This window comes from Plecotus auritus (assembly GCF_963455305.1).
Source record: "Plecotus auritus genome assembly, chromosome: 12".
NCBI classification, from domain to species: Eukaryota; Metazoa; Chordata; class Mammalia; order Chiroptera; family Vespertilionidae; genus Plecotus; species Plecotus auritus.
In genome coordinates this window covers 14827973-14854171 of record NC_137778.1, presented here as the reverse complement: position 1 = coordinate 14854171, position 26199 = coordinate 14827973, and the positions used below count along the sequence as shown (strand labels likewise).

Below are 26199 nucleotides of genomic sequence, written 5' to 3'. Positions count from 1 at the left end.
GATCTGGGCTGAGAACCAGCACACAAAATGGCAGGAGGAGTATCATCAGAGAGAGTGAGAAAAATGCTCAAGTTCCAGGAAGTATCACTCTTTTCCTGAATAAAAGCAACGTTTTATTTCCTGGGGGTCTTCAAAGTCAGTTACTTTACTGGGTCCCCTCGTCCTGCTCCACCCCCTGAGCCCCCAGTGAGAGAGCAAGGTCATGGCCATGAAGCTAGAAATCAACCACTGCAGCCTGCATTCGAGGCTCCACAACTATCTATGGAGCATCCACCACCAGACACTTAAGTGCTTTCACATCACTATCCATTTAATCCTTACAAGTGCCCCGTGAGGTCACGTTGAAGCTCGTTCTTACTGTTTGTTTAGTGTTTCCTTTCCCCATCACGCTGTGAGTTCCAGGAGGGGTGCCTCGTATCACCAGTGTTTAGGCCGGTGTCCTGTACTTTGCTGACTGCTGTACACTGACGATTTGGCCCCACTTTGCCAGTAAGAAACTGAGGCTCAGAGAAGTGAAGACATGTGCTCAAGATCCCACAACAAATAAGAACTGGAACTGCGCTTGGAGGTTGGGTTCTGATCCAGGAACTGCGGCTCACTAGCCCTCCTGGGGAATCCTGTTTCAAGGTCCAATATGTCACAAGAGAGATAACACCCGTGGCCACCTGGGAGCAGCCATCCCAGGGGGCGGCAGTCGGGCAAGGGAAGGGGAAGCTGGGCCATGAGAAGACAGAGCACACGTGAAGCCAAGAAGCAGAGTCACTGACAGGAGACAGTGTGGAGTGTTGGTCAGGGGCTCAGGGCCAGATGTCCAAATTCTGGCCTTACCTAATAACCATGTGACCCTTTGCAAGTTAGTCTGAGCCTCAGTTTCTCTTTTGTGAAATGAAGGCAATACCTTATGGGGTGTAAGGCTGAACTGAATTATTACTTATAGAATACTTAGAACAGCACCTGGCCTGTAATAGGGACTGTAACAGCTCCAGGCTGGGCAATATCCACAAGATGGAGAGTCCATGCTTGAGGATCCAGCCACCTCACATTTCCTGTTACAGAGAGCGAGGACACTTGCAAGTACACTCAGCAGTGGACCACCATTAGCCAAGTGTCCTGTATCAGCCTTTGCCACATAAAAATCCACCCCCCAAATCTAATGGCTCAACACCCCCTTCCTTACTGCTCACAGTCCTGTGGGTCAGCAGTCTAGGCTGGGATCACCTGGGCCACTCTTCTGTTGGTCTCACCTGGGGTAACTCCTAGGAGATCACCTGGGGTCTGGTTGGTTGAGGGTACGCTTTCTCAACCTCAGAACCATTGATATTCGGGATGGGACAATTCTTTGTCTTGTGCATTGTAAGATGTGTAGCAGCATCTCTAGCTTCTTTCCACTTGATTCCAGTAGCACCCCTTCCCCCCAGTTAGGACAACCAAAAATATCTCAACATGGGCAACTATTCCCAGGGAGGCACAATTGCCTTCTGATGGAGAACCACTGGCCCAGGGGAGCTCAGCATAAAGATTTGTCTTTGCTCCTGCAGTCTCATATTCCAGGCTGACCCACTTCCTGATAGCAGAAGGGAGGGCCAGCAGCAAGAGAGAGCAAGCCCCAAAGCACAGGTGCTTTTCAAGCTTCAGCCTGCATCACATTTACTTATGTTCCATTGGCCAAAGCAGAAGCCAAGTCTCCTTAATGGTTTCCCTGCTTCCACCCTTGTGCCCTGCAGTCTATTATACAGTAAACTAACTCAGCAGCCAGAATATCTGTGAAGAGTCAGCAGAGGTCCCTCCTCAGCTCAGCCCTCCAATGGTGCCCATTCCATGTGGAGCAGCGGCCCACCTTACCTCTCCCTCTGACTCCTAGCACTGGCTCTCTGCTCACTCCATGCCAAACACAGTGGCCTCAAACACAGCAGGTGCACTCCCACCTCGAGGCCTTGGCATTTGTATCTCCTCTGCTTGAGAACACTCCCCCCATCTCCCCTGGTCAAGTATCTGCATGCTTATTCCCTCTCTTCCTGGGCACAGCTTCATCCCATGTCTTCATGCAAATACCATTGTTTCAGGAAGTCTTCCCTAACCTCCTTAATTAAAATTGCACCCCTGCCCCCTTTTCCTTTATTTTTCTCCTCGATGCTTATCAAACATATTTATTTATTTAGTGTTTTTTTGTGTGTTTTTTGTCTTCCCTGACTAAAATGTAACTTCTCTAAGGATAGAGATTTTTATCAGACGCATAGTAAGTACTCAATAAATATTTGCTAAATGAATGAATGAACAGGAATACCCATATCAACTTTTCCCATGAAAACAATTGTACTTAGCCAAAGAATGGAGAGCAAGAAAGTACATTAGATTGTCAAGTTCAATTCCTCCTTCAGTTGAAGGACACTGAGGCCTGGCAAGGAGGAGAATGTCCCAGAACATCTCAGCACATTGATGTTAGAGCTGGGCCTACCTGTTTCCCAGACAGAGCCCGTCCTCTAGTTCCCCTGCCGCCCACGGCCAGAGCTCACTCCATTCTGACAGCAATTTCCAGTCTCCTGAGCTGTTAAGTTAGAGCAAGGGACTCACAGGAACCAAAGAAATGAGGTATGGGGTGGGGGTGTTTTTAGCCTCGTTGGTTCCTAAGTGCATACATATATAGAAATGTCTATAAGTATGGCTATATATAGGTGTTAAATCAGGAAGCATGTGGAGTGGTGGGCCAGCTTTTCTGGGGGTGGCTGAGTGTGCCTGTTGCAACATGGACAGTTTCCAGCCAGAGGGCTGGTTCCAAGGAAACTGGCCCTGCTGAGTCATCTGGAAGTCTCACACCTCACATTGGCGGTTCAGAAAGAGTCTGAGGAGTTAGACCCTCCTTTTTCTTCTCCTCAGTCAGCCAGAAGCACGTGAAACTGCAAGGAAGGCCCACCCAGCCCAGTAACCGGCCAAGGCTTTTATGGGCAACATCTCTCCAGTGCCAGATTGCTCTCTTTGGGGGCAGATGGGAATTCTGAAGGGGGAGCCTGAGCAGAAATCAAAGATGAGCCCTAGGATTTTGGTCTGGGCAACAGTGGGAGAATGAAGGGAGTTGAGTGGGGAGTTTCTTAAAGAGGAAGACAGGAGGCCCTAGCCGGCTTGGCTCAGTGGATAGAGCGTCGGTCTGCGGACCGAAGGGTCCCAGGTTCGATTCCGGCCAAGGGCACATGCCTGGGTTGCGGGCTTGATCCCCAGTGGGGGGCGTGCAGGAGGCAGCCAATCAATGATTCTCTCTCATCATTGATGTTTCTATCTCTCTCTCCTTCTCCCTTCCTCTCTGAAATCAATAAAGAAATATATTTAAAAAAAAAAAAAAAAGAGGAAGACAGGAAACCAGCTTCTGTCCAAACAAGATCTATAAGATGAGGCGTAAACAAAGATTAAAGAGACATAGTCCTTATCCTAGAACTCAGAGCCTGAGGGAGAGAGATGTAAACTCACAGTACCAGTACAATGTGTGAAGTAGCTGCCCACGCACAGCTACAGGGGTGAGTGGGGAAGTTGGACAAAAGAGGAAAGGTTTTTGTTCTGTTTTTCAAAATAATTTCAGACTTACGTAAGTGTTGCAAAAATAGTACAAAGAATTCCCGAATGCCCTTCACCTAGTTTCCCCAAATGTTAACATCCTACAAATTTACAGTATAGTCATCCAAACCAGAAATTGACATTAGCTGCAAACCTCATTCAAATTTTATCAGTTGCCCCACTAATGTCTTCATGTGGGCCAGGAGCCAATCAAGGACCACACGTAGCAGTTAGTTGTCATGTTTTCTTAGTTCTTCCTGGTCTGGGATAATTCCTGAATTTTACTCCTTCATGCTTGTATTTTGTAGAATGTCCCTCAATTTGGGTTTGGCTGGTATTTTCTCAGACTGTGCATTTTGACCAGACCACCACAGAGGTGATATTGTGCTCTTCTCAATGCATCATATCAGGTGGTACGCAGAGCCAGTATGTTGTAAGGTAGTGTCTGCCAGGTGTTCTCACTGTAAAGTTACCATTTTCCTCCTTTGCAATTAATCAGCATCTCCTAGGGAAATACTTTGAGATTATATAGACATCCTTCTTCTCATCATGTTTTCACACACAGATGTTTATTTCCATGGATAATTCTTGCTTAAAACAATTATTACTGAGGGTGTTTGCCAAATGATGGTTTTCTATGTCCATCGACCCTTCTAACATTTCTTAATTGGAATTCTGTTGTTAGAAAGAGCTGTGCCTTCTCCCTTATTTATTTATTTATTCAAATATTTATATCAGTATATAGACTCATTTCTTATTTTATCCTTATACTGTAAGTTATAATCTATTGCAATCATTACTTATTTTGTTACTCAAATTTGGCCACCAGGTCAGCCATTAAGAGGGAGCCCCATTAAGTTGGCTCCTGTGTTTGGGAGGAAAGTTTTGAGCTGGGTCATAAATGAGGCAGAGGCTTCCAGGACTGAGAGAGTCCTGAGGGCGACCATGGGCTGTACACCCAAACGCTCTCTGAGGATGCTGGGTGACCTCTGGTACGGCTATTCCTGAGCATGAGGACCAGGAAGATGCAGCCACACACCTTGCTCAGGCAGAGAGCCCTCCCCTGAAGGCATCTGATCCCCAGCAGAACTTCCCAGGGACCACTCCTCTGGGGCTGTAGCTGCTACAGCTATTTCCAGCACTGGGACTGTTAATGCATCTGCCTGGATTTGCTCAGGAGGGCCTCACAGCATGCCAACTTCCTGCCCGCCACCAGGTCAGCCGGGCTGTGGCCAGTGATGGGAGTTTGGTCTGTTGACTTCCCTGACTGAAGGGTTTGCATCAGGGGAGGTGGGGCGGCTCTCAGAATGACAGAACAACATGTCCTAGAGACCTTCTAGGTGAGACTAGCTACTTTTTCATTGGGTTGTTGTCATTTTTTAAATCAGGACCTCTGTGAACTCTTGAATGGATGACCAAGAGGTAAAGCAGGGAGCTAATGAAGAGAGTGGCGGCTGGTGACATCAGTGTGGTCCAGGCCCCCGTTAACAAGAATGGAGCTTGGGCCCCAAATGGAAAATGACTTATCTAAGACCATAGAGACAGTCGGTGGCTAGACAGGACTAGGACCCAGTGTCCGGAATCCTCGTGTCCTCTCACCATTCCACATTTCCTATCCGCTCTGCTCCTTGTTAATCAACGACTTATGAGTCCACAGTCTGGGTTTGCTTGTGCATTTTCCTCATTCCCTGGCAGGCAGAGAGATGGGGGCCAGTATTCGGTCCCTTTCTGGGGCAGGACCTCTAGGGTCTGAGCAACACTGACCCTTACCCACAGGAAGGGAAGCTGTCCTGGGTCACGTAGCAAGGGTCAGGTGAGGTCAAGTCCAGGCTCACCTTGCAGGCTTTCCTGGTGAAGGCCCATGACCTCACCCAGACCCAGGGCCAAATCTGCCACCCTTTCTTCCTTCTCTCCTTCCTCTTCCTTCAGTTCCTGATTGGAAATGGGTCCCACGTTTTCTCTTTTAAATTTCAAATTAAGCTTACAGGTAAGTTAAACATTCACATGATTCAAAATTCAAAAATTACAAAAGTTACACTGTAAGAAGTCTCCTTTCTGCTTCTGCCCTTTGGGCATCCCTTCCCCAGAGGCAGCAGCCATGGTTCACGTCTTGTGCAGCTTTCCAGAGATAGTCCACCTTGGGTCAGCAAACTTTTTCTGAAAGGGGCCAGATAGTAAATATTTTTGGCTTTGTAGGCCAGAAGGCCTCTCTCACACAGCTCCACTCTGCCATCGGAGCAGGAACGCAGGCATAGATGATATAAACGAATGACTGTGACTGTGTTCCAATAAAGTTTTTTTTTTTTTAACCATAAGCATCTTCCTTTATTGGGGGGGGGGGGCAGCGGGGGGAGGGAGTCGGGGGTGCTAATTCACAGAATTGGAATTCACTGGCGGTAAAGTCCTGGGCGAAGACCTCTCCCTTAAAGCCTGAGATAGCAGGGTGCAGCCTTCAGACACAGCGCAGGCCGAGTTCCTCAGCCTCTCTCTGTGGTCTGGCATCTTGGCGCCCCCATCGGGGTTCTGCGCCAGATCCCTGAGGCACTGGGTCAGGGGCACGCAGGCCGACACCACGATCATGGCGCCGCCCAGGATGGTCGTCTGCACCGCCTTGCCCTCGGCGCTCAGAGCGGCCGCGCGCCCCGGGAACTGCGGCTCCGTGGCGAAGCCCACCAGCGCGCTCACTGCCTGCGCCAGCGGCCCGCTGAACAAGGCGCACCAGCTGCGCGCCAGCTCCAGCTCGCTGGGCGCCGCCTTGACTTCCCGCATGCAGGCCAGCAGCGCCGATGCGCTGGTGCTCATGCACTTGACCTCCAGCTTGAACTGCTCGCGCTATCTGTAGACACATTTGAAGTTCATGCAATTTTCACTTATCACAAAATATTCATTTTTTCCAAATATTTAAAAATGTGAAAGCCATATTTATCTCACAGGCTGTACAAAAACATATTTCGATATACAAGTAGACCAAAATGTATTTAAAGTGTCCATTGGTGGACTTTTAGCCTGGTGTCAGTCTTTCCCTGTCGCATGTAATGCCTCAGTGAGTAATCTTGCCATACGTCAGGTCAGCTGCAGGTGATGCATCTGTAGGATAAACTTGGGAACGAGTTTGATCGATCTGAACAGCCTTAGTTCCCCACCTCCTTTCTCCTCTCTCGAAAGTCTTCATCTTGCTCAGTAGCAGTCAGTTACCACCATACGCACTGAGAGCTCCACACACTCCTGGTGGGTCTCTGCAGAGATGTTCCAGCCCTCGGTTCCCTTGGCCCTGACCCAGGTGAGGCCCTCAAGTGTCTCATGGACTCCGCCTTCCAATGGGCCCCCTGCCTTTACTTTCTCAATGCTGTAGCCCACCCTCAGGGAGCCCCCAGAGGGAAGCAACAAAGTGGAAAGTTTCACTCTGATGGTCCTCTGCTCATTTCACAGATCTGTGCAAGAAAGCCACACCCCTTAGAGTGGTGTTGAAACCCCCCACCACCACCTAGGTCTGACCTCTCCCTACTGTTACCATATTTTTCTGTGTATAAGATGCTCCCCCCACTTTTCCAACCCCAAATTAAGAAATCAATATTTTAAACATTTTGCTGGTTTTCCTCTTAAGGCCTTTTTTTTTTTTTTTGGCACATTAAGGAGTTGTTCTTCCTGTTTTCTCCACTGTCTGATCATACATTCAGTGGGAGGAGGTCCAAATTGTCTCTCTGCAGCTCTATTTCCATGCTCTTTTGCACAGCTGATTTCATTCAGTTTTGAATTTTGCTGAGTAAGACAATCGCTTACTGGTATTTATCTTTTTATTTTTTGACATCTTTATGGGCTCAGAATGCTCTTGTCCCTGTTGCATCTGTGCACTCTCCACCTGCACCTCCAATTATGGCATTAGCTGATGTCAGTAACAATAAGGCTCATGATTGGAGGAAGCCTGTCTGACAAGGTCTGGGCAGCTAGCACCACAGGAGCTCCCTACTCAACTGACTTCAGTCTAACGATTTTAGAAAAAAATAGTGTCTTGTACATGGAAAAATACGGTACTTAGTGATTAAGAGAGCAAACCCTGGAGCCAGACAGGACTGCATCCTGGCTCTTCTCAGAGTTTTGACATTGGGCAGACTTTTCCTTGGTGAAAGCTTAGTTTCCTGACCTGTAAAATGGGAAGAATAATAGTCCTTACTTTATAGGATTGTTGTGACTTAATTCACAGAAAGCACTTAGAACAGTGGCTGGCACATATTACATACCAGTGCATGCTGGCCATCATTTTTATGTTTAATTCAGTCATTGCTTTATCACCCACCCTCAGCACTTGAGTTTCACTGCCTCAGGCTCCCAACACTGTAGCGCTACTAGACTGTGACAGTTTGGAATCACTCCATGCCTGGTGACGCAGCTGTGTCATGTTCCCGCTGCTCCTTCAGGCTAGGCAAGCCCTCCCCACCCTGCCCCCAGTTGAAATGCCACTCATTCCCAAAGCTCAGTTCAGATGCAGCATCAGTCACCTCCTCTGTTGTATTTCCCATCCCTCTCTACTTCTCTGATGGCCTTTCTGCAACCGACCACACTTGTATGGGAATTATGTGTCTGTGCCATTCCTCAGCTAGCTTGCCAACTCCCTGAGGGCAAGGCCTGGGTCTTCTTCATCCCTGAGTCCCCCCTCCCCTTTCCCACCAGCACTTAGCATAGAAACGTGCATGTGGGAAGTGCACAGTAAGTAACTTTAAATGGAATTGCAAACTTGAGCTTGTTGGGGATGCAGAATTTGGTCATGTGAAGAAATGATTATGCTGCTCAAGGTAGAACTTGCTCATTACTTGGTCTAGAACCAATACTCTTATGAACAGTATGGACTGAGTCTTCCCCAAACCAGAGGTGGGTTGGAGGTCTGCTGGCCCCATCACACTCTTGGGTTAACAAGTCCTGCAAATGGTGCAATCAGCATTCATCTGCCTTTCATTCCTCCTCTATGATAAATATCAGTGATAAAGAAGTAACTTGAATGCAAGACTTCATTAGCTTTGGGGTGCAGACATTCTGTGTGAATCAGAACTTTCTGCTTCTGGGATTCTGAAAAGTCTGGATTGTTAGGCTACTTTGCTTATGTCCAAAATCTCTCTGATACACTTGTGACCATATGTGTGACTCGATAGAGCTCAGAGAAGAGGGCAAGACATCAACCCACATATCCGGATATAGGGATTACATTGGCTTACATGTAATAGAAATCTTAACTGGCTTTTCTTCCCTTGTGTAACATAAATCCTGAAGTCTGGGGGACCATGCCTTCAGTGTCCCAGTCTCCTTCTGCTCATTTGCTCTGCCATGCTTAGGATGTGACTTCCACCTACAAGGTTGCCATGTGGTCTTGCCATGGTCACTGTGACTCAACATCACATTCACATTCCAGACAAGAAAAAGGGGAATGAGAGTAAGGGACAAAAGGGCACAGTTGAGTCAGCTTTTGGAAGAGAGCTTTCTTGCTCTAGCTAGTTTGGCTCAGGGTCCCAGGTTCGATTCTGGTCAAGGGCACATACCTGTGCTGCAGGCTCAATCCCTGGCCCTGGTGGGCTGTCTGGGAGGCAACCATTGATGTGTCTCTCTCACATCGATGTTTCTCTCTCTCTGTCTCTCCCCCTCCCCTCCACTCTCTAAAAATCAATGGAAAAGCAGCCTCAGGTGAGGATTAACAAAAAAGAAAAGTGCTTTCTCTGAAGCCCGTCCCAAAGATTGCCATTTACATCTTATTGGCCATGCTGGGCCTGGGAAATGTAGTTTCTCAGCAGGCACATTGCTGCCCCCAGAATAAAATTGGGATTCTGTTAGTAAAGAAAAAGCAGGGAGTAGGGATGGTGTGAGGAGTTAGCTGTTTCTGCCACAAGTTGGGAGGATCAAGAAAGAATTCATGGAAGAAATGGGCCACAGCAGGATCAGATAGGAGCTTGCCACATGCTGGGCACAAAAGTACAGGTCGGGGAGGAAGGCTCACGTGTGAGGGAGCAGTTCCAGCTCCCCGGTTTAGAGATAAGGGAAACGAAACCTAAAGCTGTTCAGTAACTCACTCAGGGTCACAGCTGGTAGAGGGCAGCCCAGATTCAAACTCCAGAATCCACCAGGCCACTTTCTCCCCACCAGGCCCACTTCCCAGTCTCAGTGTACGTATGTAGAGAGGGAGGAAAGAAGAAAGGTTCAGAGGTGGGGAAGCCCTGGGTGTGTTTCCAGAACAGAACCCTGACAGAGCTCAGAAGGAAAAAGAAATAGAGATTTCCTGATTGCTCTGGGTGGGAATTTTTGAACATAGAGATACCGTATTTACTTATGGGCTACTTCCCAGAAGAATTTGATCTGTTTTACTTTTTTTTTTTTTTAAGCATTAACAGGAAATAATCGCTGAAAATCAAATAGAAAACTGAAGAGACATGTTTGAGGTTAAGAGCAGCTTTTGCTGGAGACAGGGCAAGGCAGAAGGTGGGAGGCTGACCCAGGCTGGGAGGAGGAGCTGGGCAGGGGAGCAGGTGGGCCTCTCTGCAGACAACAGGACCCTCCTGCTCTGGCAGCAGCCAGCAGTCTGCCACCTATCAGGAGCTGGGTGAAGGCCAGGCTTGTGAGGAGCATGGCTGGGCTGCTCTCAGTCCTGGGAACATTCTTGCCTTGGGTGGGGTGCCAGCAGGGAAGCTCTGCGTACCCTCTGCCTGGGGCCACATTCCTCCCCTGTGTGGCTCAAGAAGTGGAAGTGACACTCCACTCCCCCCTCCTCCCACCTGGAGTGTCCCTAGACCAGGGCAATCCTAGGGCCTCAGGTTTCCCCCCAGATTTGGCAGCTCAGGGGTTGGAGGTTATAGGGGCACGGAGGTTGTGGCCTTGGCCAAACGCCCCCCCTAGGCAGGACCTGGGGCTGCAGTTACCTGCTGATTTCATTAACATGCTATTATTGCTGTTGTCCTCGTTGTCTGGTAGGTGATGGTGCCATTAACTAAACTCTGAAATGACAATACCCACTGCCACCCCCACCCACAGAAGGAGGGACAGGTGGGTGGGGGTGGCAGTGGGTATTGTCATTTCAAAGAGAAGATAGAGCCCATTCCCTGACCTCAATCAGTGAATGCATAGAATGGTTGACTGTGGGAAACAGAACAAACCATATTCCAACACTGAATGGGTTTCTCAGGAAACAGGGGTCTCCTGCAGCCCACCTCTCCTTGGGGGCCGACATGGAGGCCAAGTGCGGACCCCATGATGTGCTCAGCATGATTCTAAGTTCTCTGACAGATATACGAGAAGTAGAGTAAAAACCAGCTTATCCAACCATTGGGGAATTGTGGCAGCTGAATTTTTTGGACGTCTCAAAATTTTTCCACCCCACCCACTTTAAGCACTTTTTAAAAAATGTTGAATACTTTGGATTTAAATATTTTTAAAGTGCACTGTGCTCATCCCTGGCTTCTTAGAGGCCGTGAGCACTTTTTCATTGTGAACATCACCTGCTCTGCTGTCCTGTGATGAGGATGGCCCTGGAGGCTGTGGGGTGGAGGTGTCTGTTTGCTTCCACAATGCATAGTCCCAGGTGCTGCTTTGTGTTTACATCTGCTTTTATACTTTTTCTAGGTATTTCCTTGTTGTCGGACTTTCCTGCGTTAATTTTTCCCAGCTCTTTTAAAGCTTCCCTTCACTTTATTGCTCCCAGTCTGCTCTAAGTTTAGAGACCAGACATAAATGATTCATGTTTTATAGCCCCTCTTAGCCCAAAGAGGAATTAAGGGGACTATTCAAATTTATCAAGTTCTTATTATGTGATGGGTATTTTACCAGCTGTTTTGCAACCATTATTTCATTTTTCAAACTGCCCTGTGAGTTAGGAATTTTTATCACCCCATTTTAGAAGTTGTAGGCTGGGGCTCAGAGAGTTTAAGCAACTTGCCCAAGGTCACACAGCCGCTGGTGAGTGGCAGGGCTAGAATTCAGGTGCGGTGTGTCTAGCACAGGGACTGCCTGTGCCTCACTACTCTGGGTTTGTGGTAAATTTGCACACTGTTCCCTATTGTTTGTGACTGTGTTGGGCTGTGATAGTTTCATCTTTTCAAATAGAATGTGAGCCCCTTGAGGGCTGTGACCTGGCTGCCCATTTATGTATTGCCCACACCATTGCCCAGTGTCAGGATTCCAGGTGGGCAACAGTTGCTTTGCAAAGAATGAGAGCCTAGAAGAATGGAGGCAAGAGGATAGAATGAGCCCTTAACCCCATCACCTCATACCTCCCTGCTACCTAAAACCTTCAACCTACAACCGGTATTTGCTCAGCATTTGCGGAGCAAAATGCTTTGTCTGCAGAAAGCCCAAACCTTCCCTTAGGTTAGACCAGTGGCTGCTGAAGCACCCTGCCATTAGTCCTCGGGGTTGGGAGGAATGAATGGTCAGCTCAGGCATCCCACCTTTCCCTGGGGGCCAAGTTGGTGGTCAAGTGCGGATAAGACACCACGGGCACATAGCAGCACAGGAGGGCAAGTCTGGTGCCGAGTACAGGATTTTTGCTAAAGAAATTCTAGAGCAGGTGCCTCTGAGGAAACTCACACGGAGTTTCTTTCCTGAAGGGAGAGACACTGAAATTCCGGTGGACCCAACTTCCAGCCAAAGCGAAAGGCAGACCAGCATTCCAGCAGACTGGTTCTAAGTAACTCGCTCTGAGTCTTTGCTCTGTGACTAAGCCATTGAGGGAAAACAGTGCTGTCACATGACTTACAGAGTTCATTGTGACAGGACTGTTTCTGTTTGTGTTTTGGTTCTCTGTCAGAAACTCTGAGCTCAATGGGGAACCCCCTCTTCCCCATGTGACCAGAGCACATGGGCCGTGTCACATGGCCACCATTGCCTGCGTGCCAAACATTTCTTCGGGTGACATCATGCCCTCGCTGATTGCCCAGGTATTTCACAGCCTTTCAGAGCTGACTTAGAATTTGCATCATTTCTGATACTTGGCTCTTGATCTGTTTGTCTTTGGTTAACAGTAAATCTGGATTGGGGTCCAGGGAAGTTGTTGAGACAACCAGACAGCAAACATATCCCACAGAGAGCTTAGCGGGACTTGGGCCCGGGACTCCCAGCCCATCCCCGCCCCAGCAGCCATCTCAGGTTTTCTGAGCTCAGATCTGAGGCAGAGAGATCGCTGGTCCGGCCCCTTTGCACTAGTCCTGGGATTTTCCTCACTTTGGAACCTCTTTGGACTGGCCTCGAAGGCCCTGGGCAGCTCGAAGGCCCTGGGCCAGGCACTGCTGAGCCTTATGCTTTTACGCACCTATTTCCTCAAGTCCCTTCTTCCAGAGGAGCCAGCACTGGAGGACCGCGGATTCCTTCCTTCCCTCTGCTCTGGCCATTTTCTTCGAGTGGAGTTCAGCCTTCCCACCCTCCCTCTCACTTTGGGTCCATGAGCAAATCACTTCACAGACCTGTGGAGGGCCAGGGCCGAGGGACTCTAGAGATCCCCAACCCGATTACCTGATGGGAGGGGAGACCAAAGCTGGCAGGTGACTCTCTGGCCTCAGTTGGGCTATCTGCAAAGAGTGGGAAATAAGCCCCATTCTCTCAACTTCAGGATGAAGACTAGGACCAGCTTGTTTTACGAAAGGGCACATTACCCCATTGCTCCAGAGGACCTCACACTTGGGCCTGCACCAGAACCCCCTGGAGGGCTGGGAAAGCTCAGAGGGCTGGTCTTCCCCTCTTCCCCCGGGGTTTCCCACTCAATAGGTCTGGGGTCAGGTCAGGTAGTTTGAGTTTCTAACAAGTATACGGCTGATGCTGCTGTGGCTGGTTCAGGAGCCACAATTTGAGAACCACTGCTCTCCCTCACAGAGCCCCGTGACACTGCTCTGGGGGTCACCCACAGAGGGTGAGAGGCAGAGTGTGCGGAGTCGGCTCCAACTGGCTCCAGAACGTTGGTAGCCTCAAATCAACTATAATGGGAGTATTTACAACTTGGAAACCAGCAAATGCTACAAGCCAGAGTTTCCTCCTCAGAGAGCTGGTTGTTAAACATTTACCAGCGCAGCACTGGGTAAGAGGGTGGCCTTTCTCTTCCTTGTTGCTCTAGGACTGGGGTGTTGTGCCTTAAAAAACTCAACGGGAAAGCTCAGTCAGAATTTTCTGTGTCTGTTTCCTGGTCTGTACATTGAAAACAATAATAGCATCTACCTCTCTGGGCTACAAGAATTAAATAGGAATCACTTAGCAAAGTACCCAGCATGGAGTAAGTGCTCAAAAATACTACCTATTGTCATGAAAATCCTTTGGGTTGTAGGGATCTATGTATTTTCTTCCTACAAGATTAGTACACAGTTCTTCTCTGGGGACCACCCCCCAATGCCCAGCAGGAGCCCTGTGTTTATACGTTGGACACCCCTGACCATAGCAGCTTACACTGGGCGCGCTGGGGTTCTCAGAGTCTCTGTCCTGGGTCACTCACCACCTCCAGGTCAGTGGGGAGTAGGCTTACCAGCAGCCAGAGGGACTGAGGAAGGGCTCAAAGAGAAGAGTGGAGCAGGTGGGCAGGAGCAGCTTGGGTGGGAGGTGCTGAGGACACCCTGTCTCTGAATCAGGGCTCCTCTGAGAGTTCTCCTGCATCTGCCCTGGGCCGCCAGCTTTACAACCAATGTCCTTTTGGCTTAAGTCAGATCAAGTTGACTTCTATTAGTTGACACCTAAGTGTTCCACCTTACCCAGTGCTTACTACCCTCTTTGTACACCCCTACTCTCCACCTGCCCTGGCATAGGCGTGGGGTCCCTGCTTGCTGTGGGCCTTGGGCAGGTTCCTGGCCCCTTCTTCAGTTTATTCAATGAATGTGAGCCTGCGCAAGAGCAAGCCTCCTCCGGAATTTTCCCCATTATCTGATAGAAATGAATTTTTCCAACATTAGCTACTCAGTATAATCATTCCCTGCTTAAGGCCCTTTGGCAAGTCCTTGTTGCTCTTGGATTGAATCCAAACTCCTTTCATGCACTGGAGGTGCTGCGCGAGTCTCCCCTTGCCTCTCTCCAGCCTCTACTCCCTCCCCTTCCCATTCTCACTTGACTCTGAGGCATATGGACCTGCTGGCAGTTCCCCCAAGACCCCGTGTTCTTTCTGGCTTCTCTCTGCGTAGAATAAAATTTCCCCAGCCAACAGCTCTTCTTGGGGCCTCCCTTGGCTGTCACTTCCCCAGCAGGGCCCTGGCTGCCCGTCTCTGTGCCTTGCAGCCTGCACATCTCCCTACTGTCACAGCCATTCCAAGGCTCCTTGGTCCTCTGCTGCACCACAAGTCCCCTGAGGGCAAGCAGGTGTCAGCCCCTCTTGTTTCCCCAGGACTCACATTGTAAGTGTTCAGTGAATGGTTAAACAATTTGTGGCCTGAGGAAAGTGTGCTCCTGAGGACCCCCACTCATGGCTGTAGGGGCCACCATCACCATTGTGCATGGCGACCTCTGGGAAACCCAGTTTTCCAGAGAGAGGAAAAGGAGAAGGGGGAAGGCAGACCCCAATGGGTCAGGTAGCGGTATGATGAGCTTGCACCCGGGCAGCTAGATAGGAAGTGCTAATGGAGGAGAAGGTACAGGTCGAAGGAATGGTGAGGTCGACAGGAAGGAAGTCACGTGAGGCTGGAAATAAAAATGCAAAAGCTAAAGAGGGGATGAGGAGGAGAAAGAGGCAAATGAGCCCTGGGCATTGGACAGCCCAGGCTCATGCCATGCATGTTCCCAGGAGGCACCGGGCCCCAGATGCTAATGAACTTGCCAGTGGCTGGGCCTCATGATGGATGGACACCTGTGCCTAACCTGAGGAAAGACCCATGTGGCCTGACCTAAGGGAAGCTGTTGGGTGGTTATGTCAAATATTCTCCAGGGCTTCCCCTACCTTAGTCAGCTTGCTAATGCCCCTCTCCAAAGCCAGCCCTGCTTGAAGGCTCTGAAGAGGGAGTGGCCAAGTGACCAGGGCCAGGCGGGCTGTCACAATGCCTTTAGATTCTCCAGCTGGCCTGAGTGTTCTTGTGAGGTGGCTGACTTCAGAGCTGAGGGAGCTGCTCTTCCCTCTGGTCCTGCACCCCCCTGGGGCAATGAGGACTCCATCAGCCCACTGATTAGAGACAGGGCACCTGCTCCCCTATGTGACCGAGGTGGCCAACCTGTCACAGGCTCCAGGTAGGCACTCTAGGGCAATGGCAGGATTCAGCACCTCCACAAGCATTTGGGGGTAGCTGTTCTCTGTGCCTAGGCAAAGTACCATAGGGAAATGGAAATAAGTGAGGCGGGCTTCCTGCCCCTCGGGGACCCACAGTCTAGGGTAGGGGTGAGGAACCTTTTTTCTGCCAAGGGCCATTTGAATATTTATAATATCATTCATGGACCATACAAAATTATCAACTTAAAAATTAGCCTGCTATATTTGGTCAAACATTTAATTAACTCGCCCCTAATGCCTTGGCAGGCCAGACCAAATGATTTCTCAGGCCTTATTCGGCCCACGGGCTGGACATTCCCCACCCCTGGTCTAGAGGAAGAAAACTCAGGTTAACAGCACGGATGGAAGGCCAAGTGTCATTCACAGGCTGCGGGGAAGGGTGGGGAAGTAAATCCTGACTGAGAGGACTGGAGAAGGCACCTCTGAGCAGTGTGGGTTGCACTACCTCAGGGAATGAGGGTAGGCTAGAGGGGAGAAGATTCTGCTGAGAGAACAGTGGGGGCTCTGGCACAAGGGCTGTGGAGTATGTGATCTCACAGAAATGCCAGGCAACCTTTGTGAGGGGCACAGCGTCACCAGGCCGCTCCCGGCATGGAAGGGCAGTGGAGGACAGAGGCCTGGAGGTTGAGGCCCACACTGAGTGACAAGTAGCAAGAGGTCCCAAGAAAGAGTGCTGAGAGCTGGACCCAGGGACTTGTGTGGCATTGAAGAAGCCCTCGCTTGGGCTGGGTGCCAGGCACACAGAGGAACAGGATGGGACCAGCGCTAGCAGGTGGCAGGCTAGTGGAGGAGGCTGGAACAGGACTTCTGCTCAGTGTGGAAGATGCCTGACTCCTGTGGGAGCACGGAGGAGGTGTGGGGAACTCTGCCCTGGACCTGGAGGTGGGATGGGATCGGGGAGACATTTGAGCTAGGCTTGGGCCCTTGAGGGGTAGGAGTTCCCTCGGTTAGGGGAAGTTGGGGTTTCAGGCAGGGGAGTCAGCATGACAAAGCGGGTGATGCCAGAAAAGGGCAAGGAGCAGAGAACAGCAGGGTGGTGTAGCCCTGGCTATGGTGTGTGTATGTGTGTGTGTGTGTGTGTGTGTGTGTGTGTGTGTGTGAGAGAGAGAGAGAGAGAGAGAGAGAGAGAGAGAGAGAGAGAGCGCCCCGGGAGGTGAGGCTGGGAAGGAAGATTGGGGCCATGCTGGGAGGCCTCCTGCCCTCCCAAGGAGCCTGGGTGTCGCTCTTAGGCAGGAAGGAGATGCAGGATTTCAGAGCAGGAGCATCATGACCAGAGTTGTGTCAGAAAGTGAATTCTGACCCCCACATGCAGGATGGAGGAGGCAGAGGCAGAGGCAGGGATGAGTAAGGAGGTTGGCAACCTTGTCCACGATAGCACCAGGGCAGTTGACAAGAGTGGGGACACCAGCAGAAGCCATTCCCGGGGCCATAGTCAACAGGCCTTGCTGACCAGTGGGGTGTGAGGGATGACCAGAGGAATCATGGGTGCCAACAAGATTTCCTGGTTACGGGACTGGATTGGGCGGTGAACCAATAGAGAAGAGATAAGAAGGTAATGGTAATAGGCTTGTGGGGCGGGATGTGAGTGCTGTCTCCAAGGTTTTGAGTCTGAATTTCTGGGGATGCAGGGAGGGTCCCATGTGAGAGACTCCCGTTCATCTGACGTTGGCAACAGTGTGACTATAGAGAATGGCTTTAATCCTGGAATATGTTGTCACTTTAGGGAAGAGGAGACATCTGGGGAGAGGGGAGGGAGGGATGAGTCTGGAGGGGAACCTGTTTAATCTTAGGGAGGGTGGGACATTGTTGTCAGGACATCTGAGCTGAGCAGCGCCCAGTGTGCATTGAGGGACTGGGAGGGGGGACAGGAAGCGGCAGTCAGAGAAGGCAGAGATGGCTGAGCCTATAAGAGAATCCTAGCCCCTGCCCCAGCTGTCACCCATGACCCCTCACCTGTGAGTGAACATGGCCACCCTCAGCTGGGCTGGCTGGGAATGGAGAGTTCTGGGTCACTCCATCAAACTCCACCCCTGCCAGACCCCCTCCCCACTCTCCTCACTCACTGTTCCCCAGTGATTCCTGACTGTGCTGGGACCTGGCTGTACTGTCCCGGTGTGTGCCCAGAGCTCTTTGAGCGTGGGGACCGATGTCTTCATGTTGCGCATTCTAGATCCATTTCTTCCCAGCAGGAATATTGGCCAGAATATGGTCACACAGATTTGTGAATGCCCCAGACTTCCTGGTTCAGACATGGTCAGTCAATCCAGGTGGTAGTGTAACTCCCCCTGGCTAGTTACCTAATCTGCAGATAGGTGAGGTGCTTGGAATTCAGAGCTCAGGGTCAGGAAAGGGTTGTTTTTACCTGGACCTACCTGTCCCGAGGTCCCATGTTACCCAATGTTTTCCAGTTCCTATGGCAACCAAAGCACAGAGCCAGGATTTGTTATTGTTCCAGGGGAAGAAAGGAAGGGCTTTAGTTTGAGGACTGACGTCTGTCCATGTCCATCAGCTGCACAGCTGAGTCACCCGCCACAGTCTCTTATATCCATGCAGTCACTTCCCTGTCGTCTGAGGCTCCCATAGGCCTTCCCTTTTTGGCAAGAGGCTGTTCCCCAGTCTGCGTCTGTCAGAACTGTGGGTAACAGGGCACCCCTGGGCACTGCAGATGGCAAGCTGGGTGGGAAGGCAGGTTACTGAAGGGGGCACAGTCCTGTCTTCAGGGAGTGAGAACTTGTAGGGGGAGGGATACATTCCCTGTCCTTTCAGAGGACACATGTATATTCACAGTTTCTAGGGCCACCTAGCTATTGACTTATGCTATGGCCTCAACCAAGTCACCTGACCTCTCTGAGCCTCAGTCCCTGTATGTACAAAATGGGGAGATTGTTACTATCTCATCAGCTTGTTATGGGAGAGAAAGAGATTGTGACAAAAAGGTCCTCGGCACTGTGCAGAGCTTTCTATGAAGCATTCAATAAATATGTACTTACAGTTATTGCAGATTGGCTAGAGTCACTGGTCACACATCTCTGGACCATCTGTCAGGCAGTCGGGGGTGGCCATGATGGACACAGCCACCCCCATCTGCCACCACCAAGAATTGAAATAAGTAGCTTCAATTGCTCAGACACAGAAGGGAATAGAACAAGAGAGTCAATGAATGGGTCAGCAAGGATGTAGGGACCAAGAGGCAGTGAGGCAGGCACCCGAGAGAGAAGGTGCCCAGGCCACCAGTGGGCTCCAGTCTTCTAAGGACTCCCGTGCTCTGAGGCTGTGCTGGCCCAGTGCCTCCTAGGGATAGCCAAGAGTTCTAGATAGAATTCCCTACTGGAGAGGGTGCTGATGGCAGGCATGGCTCTCCGGCCCACTTGATGGCAGTATCCTCACCATGAATGGCTGAATCAGCACCATGGTATTTACATTCCTGTTGTGATGTGAGTCACCCCAGAGCCCAGCTACCTCTGAGGCTTCTAACCAACTCAGGTGTGGAAATCCATCCTCTGCAATGTGATGACCACAGACAGGAAGTACCCCCCAACCCTCAGAGGAGCCCAGCCTTCCCTAAGGGCATCCCCATGCAACACCCACTCTGCAGTCATCTGACAACCCCTGAGGCATGTTCCATGCTGACCTCTGCTGGATGCTGTAGCCAGGCTAGCTGAGAGCTGCCTCCATTGGGCTGGTTCTAAGCAACGCTTTAAAATGGGTTGAGACCTTCAAGGGGGTCATGGAGTCAGTTTAGTGGGTGGAATAGTGTTCTTAACAAGTAGAATAGAATCTGGCGTTTCCACAACTTGGGAACAGAGAGAATGATGTGGAGAGGCTCAGACAGGAGCTGTGATCATCAGTAGAGGGAGTGTGGGGAATGAGTACCTACTCTCATCCTCTCCCTTTCTCCCACCTCCTGCAGGGCTGCCCAGTAGATGAACCCCAGGGAAGCCTGAGGGCAGGGAGCCAGATGGGATGCATGTGTGGAAGACATCCAGTAAATAGGATATGCATGGATGCAATGGAAAATACACAGTATTTCTTACTGTGGGCCTCAGTTAATGAAGTTTTAAAACTCTAGACACGTGTCTGGCACTGGAATTACTGCCAGCAAAAAGCTCAATGTGTCTGAATGGCCCCAGGTCAGGGTCAGCTCTTGAGGAGGGTTTTGGGTGTGATGCTAATGTGGGAGAGGAAACAGCTATGCAGCTTCCAGCAGCAGCCATATTCTCCAGAGGCACTCCTCATGTGGGGAAGGGGTGAGGGGGTCCATCTTCACCCAGATGCCAGACAGCGGGCTGAGCATAGCCCACAGTGTCCACAGGCTGTGGCTGAGGTCAGGAGAAGAGGGAAGGAGGGGGAGAGGGGGCGGGAGAGAGGAACAAAGGGACCTGTGGTGGGTGACACCCACGAGCAGTTGCCTCAGCTCCTCAAGGACAAAGGGCAGAGTTCTATTTCTGACTCCGATGGGAGCAGGAGACAACAACGTCCTTGGTTTCCACAGGCTTGCTTGCGGTTGGCTCACACATCCTCAGGCTACGTGTACTTGTTCTGGACTCTCACAAAACCAGCTTGGCCTTGTTTCCATGGCCCACACTGCGGCTGAGCCCACCACGGCCTGGTCACATGCTGGAGACCTCACGTCTTCCTAGGGGAGTATGACCCGGCTCCAGGGCTGAGTCTCCTGAACCTCAGACCGGCCACCACGAGCCCGGCTGCCAACCACCGTCAGACACCCAATCCAGAGCTCAGTGTGGAAGGGCAGCGCCCTTCCAAAGCCAGTCCCAGTTCCCAGAAGAGAGGCCCTTCCAGAAAGGAAATAATATCCTCTAATGATTTTTTAAAAAAGGATAATAATGTTCAGGATAACAGTACTTTCCTTTGCCCTTGCTGTTTCCTCAGGCGATAAAGAACAACTCATGAGACTGAGTTCCTTCGTGTTTACTCATCTGTTAGAACTGAGGTGTTTACTTGGGAGTTAATAAGGTGGTGAGCATTTTGCCCTTTGAACCTTCTTCCAGAATATCTTCATTTCAGCCACATTCCTGTCACTGGTAAGGGCTGGGACAGAGTCTCACAGACGTGGTTCAACGTGGCTCCTAAACTGTGTCCTCCCATCAGCCCAAACCAGCAGGTCTTGGCCAGACCCTTAAATTAGGTTCCCCAACCCAGTTCCAACAGGTGTGTTGGTCCCTCACCTCCAAAAAGCAATTCTCAGGCACCAGCAGAGTATCTAAGAATTCAACTCAGTTCTGACTTTACCCAGAGATAGCATCAGATTCCATGGGTTTAAGGGCTCAGTCCCCCAGGACAGCCTGCCCCTCCTCAGATACCAATCACAGCCCAGGTTGTTGTTTCCTGTGCTTCTGACAAGCTGCCTATAAATGAGAGGTTCCCATGCTCTTTGCCTCGGGCTCTATTAATTTGGTAGAGCAGCTCACAGAACTGAGAGAAACATTTTACTTAAAAGATCACAGGTGTATTCACTGTGAACAAACTCAGGAACGGCTGGATGGAGGAGATGCATAGGCAAGGTCTGGGAAAGGGCATGGACCTTCCATGCTCTCTGAGGGGGCCACTCGAACCTCCATGTGTTCACCAACCCAGAAGCCCAGTCTCCTTGTGTTTTCATGGAGGCTTCATTACACAGGCATGATTGGCTAAGTCATTGGCGATTGGCAGTTGACTCCACCTCCAACCCCTCTCTCCTCCCAGGTGTCTGGGGGTGGGGGTTGGGGGGTGGGAGGGGAAAAGGCCTGAAAGTTCCAAACCTCTAATCATGTGGTTGACTTCCTGGCAATCAGTCCCCACCATCAGGTTCAGGTCCAGAAGTCACCTCATTAACAACCCCTTTAGCACTCTCATCACTTAGGGCAGTGGTCGGCAAACTGCGGCTCGTGGCTCTTTGGGCCCTTGAGTGTGGCTCTTCCACAAAATACCACGGCCTGGGAGAGTCTATTTTGAAGAAGTGGCGTTAGAAGAAGTTTAAGTTTAAAAAATTTGGCTCTCTTGCCGAAACCGGTTTGGCTCAGTGGATAGAGCGTCGGCTTGCAGACTGAAGGGTCCCGGGTTCGATTCCGGTCAAGGGCATGTACCTTGGTTGCGGGCACATCCCCATTGGGAGGTGTGCAGGAGGCAGCTGATAGATGTTTCTCTCTCATCGATGTTTCTGGCTCTCTATCCCTCTCCCTTCCTCTCTGTAAAAAATCAATAAAATATATTAAAAAAAAAAATTTGGCTCTCAAAAGAAATTTCAATCGTACTGTTGATATTTGGCTCTGTTGACTAATGAGTTTGCCGACCACTGAGGGAATTCCAGGGGTTTTAGGAGCTCTGTGCCAGAACCCTGCGAAGACCACATATATGTTTGTTATTATAAATCACAAGATCACATCCCTGGTGTTAGATCCTGAAGTCAACCCCAAGGAAATGTCCTGCAAGGTCATATTTTTCAAGCCAACCAAACAGAAAGTGATTGCTTTACTACGTTAATAGGATCAGTGTCTTCCCAAATGCTGTGCTCATCAATGTTGACCAACAACTTTTGGAAACCAGTAAGCCAGTGACAATGCCTGCTTAGCATTACCTACTGCTTCACTTATTCTCTGCTCTGTCAAGATCCACATAGTGTCAACTCCCTCTTTGTACCACGTTGCTCTTTCAGCCACACGTGATCTGTGGTTGATCATCTGCCATGACAATTTGAGAGAGTTCTTGGAGAGCAATGGCTTTGCCTCATTAACCTCATTTGAGGAGATAGAGGAGGGCTAGGCAGTCAAGGACGGACGGGCCAGGGCGGGGAGGGAGAGTGGAACGTTGTAGACACCAGCAGAATACAGCTTGCTGTCTGTGTCCTATTCCAAGAAAAAAAAAACTGCAGAGAAAAACAGTAACCTAGAGCTGAACCCAGCTAGGTGGGAGTTGCTAAGGCAACTCAGCTGGGTGGAGACAATGACGTCATCTTGGACCTGAAGTGGCAGTACTCTAATCAGGTCTCTTTTACCAGTGGGAACTTGAGCTTTAAAATGTATGGATGTTGCTAAGCCAGAATTCTTTGAAAGAACCAATCAGAAGCCAACAAAACATATATCTACCCCTAGACAAAGAATCTTAACTGGAAACCTGCTTTGGGCCCCCTCCCTGCTGCAAGGAGTCAGACTATCTCTCAATAAACTTTGCTTTCGCTTACCATCTTTGTCCTTGAACTCATTCTTCAATTTTGTGAGACAATGAACTGGGACCTGACTGGAAATTTTGACATCAATTTTATCCCTGTGGTCTGCACCAGTGCCTGGGATTTCAAAGGGGCTCCATAAAATATGTACGGAGTGAAAAAATGCATTAAACATTCATTACAGCCAAGTTTTCAGTGTGGAAAAAAATGAAGGACTAGCTATGACATTCAAAGGAAGTATTCTTTTGGAAGTGAAAAATCTTAATTCCAAGAAAATCTAACCTAAGCCCCAAAATAAATAAAAGAAAAGCAGCACACAAGTAATAATTCCAGGTTTAGCAAATAAAAATACATGCATCTCATTAAATTTGAATTTCAGAAAAGCAATCTTGAAAGTATAAGTATATCCCCATATTGCATGTTGTTTGCCTGACATTCGAATTTAACTGGGAGTTCTGTATTTTACCTGCCCTGGGGCTGTGCAGTCCCGTGTATGAACTGCTGTTTTAGGAAAGTCATGACTCTCCCATTCTGCCTCCCTTCCCCTGCCTCTGGGGCTGCTCTCCTTCTGAGCAGGGCCAGCACCTCCTTCCCCAGCGATACTGCCTGGATCCCAGGTATCTGTGTGGGCCCCAAGATGTGAGGAAAGGCTTGCTGCTAAAAATGGACTCAGTTTCCTGAAGCATCAGAGTTCTTAAGGGTCAAAATAACTTGATCGGCCGCCAACATTTAGGACAAACAGCTATGCCAGTTTACACAACCATTTCAAGCCAAACAGGTTTCTTCCCTGTTCTGTTTTCACTTCCCTGACAGACTGCACCCTGTTCTGTGCAGCCTGGTTGTCCTGCCTCCTCTTGCTTCCCGACCTTGTCCTTCTGGGGTGAGCCAAGGAACAACACATCTAAACCAGTCATCTTGGTTCTGCTGGGTGATGCTGGTGGCCTCCGTGGGACCGATGCAGAGACGATGGAGCAAATGCCACATCTCTCTTTACACCCCCTCCCCCAAAAAAATTTAAAAAAAAAGAATGAAGGGGCTCATTAGAGAATCAAGTGCACTCCTGAGTGCCTTCCAAAATGAGCTCACTCTGGAGAAGGAGCAGTCACCTCAGTAGAGGATGTCTGTTGGTTTTTGCTGGCCCACATTTGAGTCCCCTTCCTGGGTGGAGGTGGCCCACCAATGTGTGGTCCTGATGGGAGGCAGTCCTCTAGGCCCACCTGTGACCCAGGCTCAGCCCAGGGGATGCTTGTGGCTTTGTCTCTCAAGGGAGAAACAGGCAGTTAGAGATGACACAGCTGTGGCAGTGGGGTCAAGGTCTAGTCATCATGACACCAATAGCAGCATCTATGCTGGCATCCTAACCACACTGAGTGGCTGTGACTAGGGTCTCAGCTGCCTGGCCGCCCTTGGGTATGCCCAGCCCGTTTTCCTGAACCTGGTTTGCCAGGCTTCTAGTCAATTATGCAAACTGTGCAGCTCATTGTCAGATTAAGTTAACCTGGGTGAGTTCTGCTGTTTGCAGAGGAATGCTCACAGGTAAGACCTGCAGGCGGCAGGCCTCACCCTTGTACTCACTGCCTGGCTCTCCATGGTGCCCTGGTCACTGAGGAGACCCTAGTCAGAGATGTTGACGACCCTGCTAAAGGGCACTGCCAGGCTCCCCCAAACCTTTGGTGCTTTCTATAGACAACAGGCCCTAGTTCTCCTAGGTATGAAGTATATGTGCATGGCCAAGGAAGTGATGAGTGCCATTTTCTGGGTGGAACTGGCCTTAAGCCAGTTCATAAATCACTAGTTTCCCCCTACTTTGTCACGGAGGCCAGCAACACTCCAGATAGTGGCTACTCAGTCAGCCTGGGGCAAGGATAAGTCATGGGAGAGCCCAAAACCAACCCAAGTGGTCATTGGAAAGAGCAAGCAAGAAGGAAACTTTTGTTGTGTCAAGCCAGTGACAGTTTGGGGTTGTTTGTTACTGTAGCAGAACCTATCCGATTCCGACTGATGGCCAGGCACTGTCCTGGACCTCCTGAATCTGAATTGCCGTGAGAGCCCAAGCTGAGGCATTTCCAGGTCCCACTTGTGATTTTGGTGGTCAGCTATGTTAGGGAGCCCCACTTTGTTCCACACTGATCCTGAGGGCTGCCCCTGAATAGCCTCATAATTGAGACTGTAGTGGGTTGAATGGTAGCCCTTAAGAAGATATGTCCACGTCTGAATCCCTGGAACCTGTGAATGCTACATTATTTGGAAGAACGTCTTTGTGGATGATTTGGAAGAGGAGATTACCTTGGGTTACCCAATACAATAACAAGTGTCCTTATAAAAGTGACCCAGTGTGAGATTTGAGACAAAGAGACACAGGGGAGAAGGCCATGTGAAGACGGAGGCCAAGACTGGCTGATGCCCAGGGAATACTGGCCTCCTCCAGAAGCCAGAGGAGGCAAGGATGGATTCTCCCCTGGAACCTCTGTGGAGAATGTGGCCCTGCTGACACCTTGATTTCAGACTGGTGGCTTCAAGAACTGTGAGAGCTTAACTTCTGTTGTTGTAAGCCATCAAGTCTGTGATAGTTCATTAGAGCTGCCATAGGACACGAATAGACTCGGTGGATGGCAGGACCCCCGGCAAGCTCTACCCTCAGGAAGCTGCGTCCAAAAGGCGTGTGCTGCCCAGCTGGGCTGCCTGCTGTGGTAGAGGAGAGCTTTGGGCAGCGGTCCGGAGGGATCAGTGACCTAGTAGAGAAGGAAGGGGAGGGTGTTTCAGAAAGAGGTTGGTAGGTATGGACACTAGGACAGGGACTGAGCCAGGAGTCTGGTCTCAAACGAGCAGCAGAAGTTGTGCTGGGATGGTTGAATGGGACGAGAAGGCTGGCAGGCAAGGCCTTGAAGCCTAAGCTGGCATTCCTTCATACTGATGTTTATAAAGCTAGATTGATAATTTGAAAAGTTGCCTATGATTTTAAATTAGGCCATAATAGTTAAATTAAAAAATGTATCTATGCCCTGACCATACATACATAGGACAAAAAATATAAATTATGGATGGACTTATGAATTATCTTATTTTTTATTGCTATTGCAGCTGCAAAACTTTAATAAACAAAAGAAACCCCAAATGAGAGGCTTGGCCATATGAAAATAATAAGGAGCTACTGAATGTTCTTGAGGAAGGTGGGGTGGGGTGGGGAAGAGAAAAGGTGATGAAAATAATGGCTAAGGATGGTGGTTGGGCACAGCCCTGTGCATAAGGATGGAGTGGCAGAGGCCAGGAGACCCGCAGGAGAGCTGTGCAGCATTCC

The 26199-nt window shown here is 49.9% G+C and overlaps 1 protein-coding gene across 1 annotated transcript; it reads right to left on the bottom strand.

The window, feature by feature from the left end:
- Positions 1-5910: 5910 nt before the first annotated feature.
- Positions 5911-17895, bottom strand: LOC308237251 (talin rod domain-containing protein 1-like; the record flags this gene model as incomplete). The annotated part of the gene is made up of 2 exons (XM_080647804.1): positions 5911-6375; positions 17803-17895. 2 exons carry the CDS (start codon positions 17893-17895, stop codon positions 5911-5913), a joined length of 558 nt encoding a protein of 185 aa, XP_080503930.1.
- Between the last annotated feature and the right edge of the window lie 8304 nt (positions 17896-26199).